At 36.6% G+C, this 7226-nt stretch overlaps 1 protein-coding gene across 1 annotated transcript; it reads right to left on the bottom strand.

Moving 5' to 3' along the window:
- Positions 1 to 1620: 1620 nt before the first annotated feature.
- Positions 1621 to 6671, bottom strand: LOC121234007. The gene is made up of 4 exons (XM_041129804.1): positions 6520 to 6671; positions 5392 to 6173; positions 3122 to 4752; positions 1621 to 2016 (listed from the first exon to the last, which is right to left on the bottom strand). Exons 2-4 carry the CDS (start codon positions 6119 to 6121, stop codon positions 1972 to 1974), a joined length of 2406 nt encoding a protein of 801 aa, XP_040985738.1. The 5' UTR covers positions 6122 to 6173; positions 6520 to 6671; the 3' UTR covers positions 1621 to 1971.
- Between the last annotated feature and the right edge of the window lie 555 nt (positions 6672 to 7226).

Below are 7226 nucleotides of genomic sequence, written 5' to 3'. Positions count from 1 at the left end.
GGATATTAGGCCGTGGGCCCAAGCCCAATCTGAATAGGGCAATTGGGCAAGCCCACTTCAACTCCGATCAGAGCTTTGAGCTCCGAACTCCGACTCCAATCGGAGTTAGAGTTAGAGCACATTTTGACTTTCGACCCTAGTTGGAGGTGGGCATTCCGACTCCATCAGAGTTAGAGTCAGAGCACATTTTTCAAATTTTCGCACAAAATATAATAAACAATTTAACTTTTTCAAATCCCAAAACAACAATAATATTAAAAAAATAATATTCTAACAATATTTTATTCAACTTTTAACTTTCAACTCTCATCTCATCTCATCTCATCTCACTATCCAAACCTCAAAGTTCTCAAAGAGCACATGGCGAATCATATATATGTAGAATTTTTGTTCTCATTTTACAAAGCATAATGCTTTTAATTAAGCAAAGTAAAATGATTTAAAATTAAAAAAAAAATAAGAGTATGCGATGGATCACAACAAAGCACAAAAAAAACCTAGGAATGTTAGTACTAAGTACCTAGATTTTTCTTGATAATTTTGGAATTTCGAAGAAAACTTATAAATATGGATTTTATGAGATTTTGTGAAAATAGTGGGTGGGATTCATTAAAAAATATGTTTGAATCGGGAAAATTCTTTAGAGATTTTTTTTTTATTTTTTATTGGAGTTTGGAAAAGTAAAAAAGACCCATTGAAATAATATATTTAAGAAGATTTATGTGAAGAAGTTTTTGAATTTGTAAAAATTATTTTAATTATTATTTATGACTAAGAAAATCTTGAGAACCCCTTTAACATCATTGGGATAGATTTGATTCTATTGCCACATTTAAGCGACTCATGTTGTAATCTTTAAACCACAAAATAAATAGAGTCAGGCTAACTTGACAGGCGGCGGCATTCGCACCACCTATAAATGGGCGGCGGTGCATGACATACGCTAGCTGTTAGCTGTGAAGAAGGTGTTAAATGGTTGAAAAATGCTACTTTGACAACTCAATCTGCCCTCTCATTTTGACACTTTTAAATTTTTTTTTTTTACTTAATAGTTAAAAAAGTGACTATTAGTGTAATGATATTTTTTTTTATATTTTTTAAAAATATTTTAAAATGATAAAAAAATATGAATAAAAAATTGAAAATAAATTAAAAGGCCAATTTGACCTAGCGGTGACTGAGTAGCACCGCTCTAAATGGTTTCCTCATGGCCACCTATATTCAAAATTACAGCACCCAGAAGCTATGAAATGGAACTCAACTTAGCACATCTTCTATACAATCCAAGAATTGAAATTTTCAAAACATATGAGCACAAGAATCGAAGCAAACAACTTATATTCTTGACGGCTCGATCGTGAGGCTTTCCATAAAGAGAAACCAAAGTCACTGTTTAGATAGATGCCAGATTTTACATGTCAAGCGAAATGTGTGTTTCAAATAACACAGCACACAAACACACTTGCTTTGGTGGTAATTATGGAAAAGTCCACTGAAGTTTGAAGTTATTTCATCCCATCTCATCACATTGGACTCTAATTTCTAGAGTGAAACCTTCTAAAGCTTCAGAAACACTTCTGCTTATAGGAAAACTGATCAGCAACACTTGTGCTCACATAATGTTATAAGACAAATTTATTTTTTTGATAATCTAAAAGAGCATAGGCATTATTATGGTACACGGGGAGTATGTTACGAATACTCCCTCACAAAGAGAAGTCACCAAAGCAACAACCTCAACAGAAGTCAACAAAATAGTTGCTTGAAATTCGTGTGACTATTTATTTGTTTTAGAAGTGGAAGCTAATAGAGGGGGCAAGATGCCACTACTACAGACCTGAAAAGCATATGTAAATGGGGCCCCGGGGTGGGGGGAAGGAAGTGTCAGTTAACTGAAGGTCCCTTTAGAGTTTCCACAAAGCAGCAAAACCAGATCCTTCATGTAGGTGTGACAAACCTTATACAAGCCCTTCAACGTAAAGATGTACTGCGCCAGCACCTTTTCTTTGACATAACCTGAATGCAGATGAGCTTTGGGTATCAGCAAGCATTAGAGCTTCATGCAGATCTCAGAAGTTTTCAAGGGAATAAAAAAAGGAGAGAACTGATGAAAAAAGGAGCTAAGCTATTCTAAAACCTCATATCAAGAAGTTATTTTAGAGAATATTCAAGGAAATATTTGACTATGAAGTTTAGACAATGCTGAGCCAGATCCTCTAGAAGATCAAATTCCACAGAAAGATATTCCATTTTGTTATTGTGGCTGTAAACCCATTTATGTATAACATTGAAACCATAGTAAATTTGCGTACCTTCAAACTACTACCCACTTTGCAATCACCCTTAAAAAAGGGAAAAAAGCCATGGCAACACCATGACTCGCCACCCACGTAGACCCATGGCAACAAGCAACTTTTTTAAATATCTTTTTTCAACTTTTAATATAAAAGGTTTTATCGTCTTTTTGGAAATTTTTGGGGGTAATGTTGATTATTTAAAGGGAAAATGGGGTACATTGCAATTTTTTAGTAGTTTCTAGGGGTGATTGCCAAAATTGATAGTTTGAGTGATGCAAATGATGTGGTAGTTTGAGGAGGATACATGTATTTTCCCCTAAAAAATTTCACATTAGAAGAAATCGTAGTAAAAGAGTTACATATTAATGCTAGAGTCAATAATCCTAGTACACCTGTCGGCTACCTAAACCCTCAACAGAGTAACACCAGCTGGCTAAGCTGAATCTCTAACGAGGCATGATGATGCAATCTCGTGGATGGGCTAGAGCTAAGTGTTGCATCTAGTCCCTGCATATTAGCAATTCAAAAAACTACTTGAAAATAAATCCACTGATAGAAGAATCTGACATCCCGGGAATACACAATTATTGCTACTTCAAGTATTAGCACTTTGGAGTAATGCTAGAGAGAAGCAATTGTAGCAGTGCACACTTTGCACTCACTGCATGGTTGCTTCTAGTTGATTGTTCTCAACACTCACTTGGAGAGATGTGTGGTCTAGATGATGCCACATCATGTGTGCAAAATGGATGCTCCCAATAATGGCTTCTATCTATATTTATTCATATAATATATATATATATACCTTTTCTATTATGCCATACCTTAGAGGATGGAGGGGGCAAAGAGGCCTGACGCACTGCTTTTCCAGGTTCTGTTAACTGTCGAATCTCTCGAAGTTGACTCGTTATATCCTCCAGAAGTTGCAACTGGATTTTTTCCCTTTCCTTGTGCCCCGAAGAGAAGTTGAGCTTCCCTCTTCCTTTTTGTACGATCCGTAGTCTTCCTTGAAGCCACTCTACTTCGTTATCAATTTTTAACCTTTCATTATCAAAAGAAGACATTGAATATCTCTGAAAATCAAATGCAGACATTGAGTTTCTCCGCATACGAGAAACCAAAGATTTGCTGCGGGAGGGAACCTTTGGAGGCAGTCCACTAGTTGTATCTGACCTGATTCTGTTGATTTCTATGTCAGTCTCTGAGCTGCTCAGGATTGGACTACCATGTTTCATATGCAGGTTTAAGGAAGCATTTCTTGAGAACTGACGACTCTTCTTTTCACCTTCATTAAACATACTAGACTCATCATCAATCACATGGACATCATAAACACGAGGCTCTGTCTCACAAACTGAGCTTTGCGAAACTTTGACTTCCTGATTTGTATCTGTTCCATCCATTTCCACACAATTGCCATTATATGCACTAACGGTCTTATCTTCATCACACGATTCGATTGTCTTTGTTGCCACACTTTGGGCTAGACTCACATTATCACTTTGTTCCTGTCCTTCCCCAACTGGTTTAACGCTTCTCACATTAAAATCAAATCCCTGAGGAGTACTTGATTGAGTTAGTTGTGAGTGTGCCTCTGATTTATGCAATTCTCTTTGTTGAGTAAGTGGATCCTCATCCATGGATGCCGTTCCCTTTTCATGAAATGCCTCACAACTTAAAAAACTTGGACGGTTGTCAATACTTGGTTGCCTGAGGATGTCTCCTTGTTTTGAGAAGTCAGCATCTTCATCCAATGCCGGATATGGCAGTTCTTTCCCAAAAGCAATGGTATGATTCTGCAAATCGAGAGAGACCTCATACTCCCTAGAACTACTTGTGGTTTTCAAATTTTCTTTATCATGTATGGATTTGTTAATCTGCTGCAGCATTAGCATTGGATCTTCACTTGAAAGCGACAAAGAAGAAATCCCATGTGTCTCTGTGGCCTCCATATCAGCATCCAATTGATCATTTCCAAACATCATTTGCCTGTATGCTTCAACTTCCTTCTCTAAGAAATGTTTTTCCCTTTCTCTCCTCAGTAAGATCTCCTTAAGAATGTTCATTTCCTCAGCATCATAAGCATATTTTTCTTCTATCATCCTCTGGAATTGTTTAGCTTCCATTTCAATCAATGCCTTCTCCTCTTGTAGACGCAATATCATAGCCATGGCCTCATCTGCAGCAGTAGCAGCAGCACATCTCTCTTTCTCAAGTTCAAGATACAGGGCAGCACGAGCAACATTCTCTTCTTCAAGTGATTGTTCCAAGATTCTGATTGTATTTTTATCATTACTGTCAAAGCGTAGCTCCGTTTGTGTGTTGCACCTGAACTCTTCACCAGGTGATGCCCCCTCCACAGATTTAACTTCATAAACAGATTCATTCATATCGGGACCCTGTGAAACTCCTCCCTGCAAGCAAATGTCCACAGGCACCGGCGCTTCCCAGCCATCTAAAATCAAATAACCATCCACATCAGAAGCAGCATCAGCGTGCATTGTGTAGAATAAAAAGTATGTGAATTTGCACTGATAAAAAATCATGCCCAAATTATTCATGTGGTACGTATAGTTCATTAACTAGGCTCAATTGTATAATGGAGAATAATGGAGACCTACTTCTTTTCTTCAATTGAGTAAACTAAAGTATATATTTTTTCCTTGTATCACTATCACTCATGCATAGGTGCTACTCTTGTATATGTCCTGTGTAGTTGGGCTATGCCTATCAATTTCATCAATAAAATTTTTGTTTACTGATAAAGATATATATATATATATATATTTATATTCAATTAAGCACTAGTTACATTGAAGGTTTTAAAAAGTTAAAGGAAGAGATCTTAAAGGCAGTTCATATGGTCAAACACACATTGCAAAATCATAGATCTAGAATCTCATATTTTTGTATGAAAGCAATGGTGATTATCATGCTCACTTTTGACTTAAAGAGAAGATTAAAACTACAATAAAAAAAATGAGAATGATAGAGGTTCAATTAAGAAATAAAACAATTTAAGAGCAATAGAAAAAAATATAGACAGAAAAGTGAGATTCATAGCGAAAGTAACAATCTCAAGAAAGACTACCACCTCCAGAATTCATAGGAACTGAGCTGCCTTCTTCGGTAATGTGTGTTCCTATTTTGCAAGCACTGGAAAGAGTCTGAGAACTCTCTTTTGTATCCAAAGAAGAATGATCATACGATGAACCTGCCCAAGGGTTCCCATTATCAACGGTCCTCCCTCTGCGACGCCTCCGAAGACCAAGCCTCTTCCTCTGACCTGCAGCACCCTTTCGTTTAAAATCAAACCTTCCTCCTTTAATGGCTTCCAAGTTCACCGTTCCAAATTCAAAACCAGCTTCATTACTTTCCTCCAATTCTCTCCCTACGCTATCTTGTGCCCTCTGCAATAACGAGCTACATGATGCTTCACCGTCCATCTCAACATGCCTGTTGTCATGATTTCTTTTATCCACCGACTCTGTATTAAATTGGGAATTTGGGTCATCGGCCCATGTCTGATCAAAAGGAAACTTGCTCTTCACTGACGACTGAACCGAAGAAATTTTCACCGGCGGGCAATCCACTAATGCTCTTTGCAAGCAGAGACCACCACAGGGGTTCCAAAATAGTCCCTTGCAAGGACGAGGCAGGCACAATCCGAACAAACCCAGAAACTTCGAGGTCAAATAAGCAAGAGTTGATGCACACAGTAAGAGATAGGCTATGCCGAGATCAAGAAATGCACCCACTAGCCCACTAAATGTCCACGAGTGTTTCTCCCCGCACGCCATTTTCCCAGAATACTTTATCACCATAAGAAATCCATTCAGAACAGTAGCATTAGCCTCTACAAAACTGGAGAAATATCTGAAAATCAAAGAAAACGAAAAGAAAGGAACATATCAAACTTGCCATCTTTCATAAATCAAATGTAGAAAACAATGAATGGAGCCTTCGTTTGGTTGCAATAAATTGGGGTACATGATACAAAATAGCAATTTTTCTGTTTTTCGAGTTTCCTTTCTTATGCCTCATGTTTCTTATAGCACTAGCAGGATTATGGAAATGCAATGCAAAATGCAAACGCAGAATTCCAAGAAACTTTAAAGAGTGACGATAATAATATTAAGATGTGACAGAAAAAGAGATGTGAGAGAAAACGGATGAGAAATCAACAGCATCCCCACTTGGAAATGCAAAACTTTGAAAGCACCTTTTTGAATCACCGAGTGGGGCAGAGCCGATTCGGCGACAAAAACCGATTTTCCTTGTGATTGAAACCCTGTATTTTGAGCGAAGAAGAAAGAGAGACCACACCCAACCATGTTCATAGTGATGCCAAAACTCGAAGTTCGTTTTGTTTTAAGAAAAACGTTGGTATGTTCCGGAGGAAGATACGACGCCGTTAGTCACCCACGGACTTGTTCCATTCAAGATTCGCGAGATCTGCGTATTTTTCTACTGCTCACCCTAAACATATGGGTATTTTTTAAATTTTACCGGTGAAGGGTATTTTGTGTTTTGGATATCGAAAATGATTTAGTCGATAAAAATAAATTTATAAATTGATATGGTTTAATATAATATCTCAAATTTTAAAATTATTTTATTTATAAAATAAATTTAACAGATTTTATATTATCACATCAATTTATAAGTTTAATTTATATAATTTCTTTGTTTATGTAACAATTTTCGAAATGAAATATGAAGCGTGGTGGCGTGCCACACACAATTTTTGTGTTGCAAAATTTGTATTATATGAGAAAATCTATATAAAAATCTATTTTTTTAACACACTCAACACAATATTCATGTGGAAACTTTTCATATTAACAATACAAAAAAAAAAAAAAAATAATTAGTGTTTTTGATTTTTTTAAAATTATAATAGATCTAACTTTAAGTGATGTGCTAATA

The sequence above is a fragment of the Juglans microcarpa x Juglans regia genome, chromosome 1D (assembly GCF_004785595.1).
Source record: "Juglans microcarpa x Juglans regia isolate MS1-56 chromosome 1D, Jm3101_v1.0, whole genome shotgun sequence".
Lineage (NCBI taxonomy): Eukaryota > Viridiplantae > Streptophyta > Magnoliopsida > Fagales > Juglandaceae > Juglans > Juglans microcarpa x Juglans regia.
This window is presented reverse-complemented; position numbering and strand designations above follow the sequence as displayed.

Coding starts and splice junctions, on each gene's coding strand:
- LOC121234007 (XM_041129804.1), bottom strand. CDS start 6,121: ATGGTGATAAAGTATTCTGGGAAAATGGCGTGCGGGGAGAAACACTCG. Junction 4,753..5,391: donor AGTTCCTATGAATTCTGGAG/GTGGTAGTCTTT, acceptor ATTTGATTTTAG/ATGGCTGGGAAGCGCCGGTG. Junction 2,017..3,121: donor TGCCCCCTCCATCCTCTAAG/GTATGGCATAAT, acceptor ATCTGCATTCAG/GTTATGTCAAAGAAAAGGTG.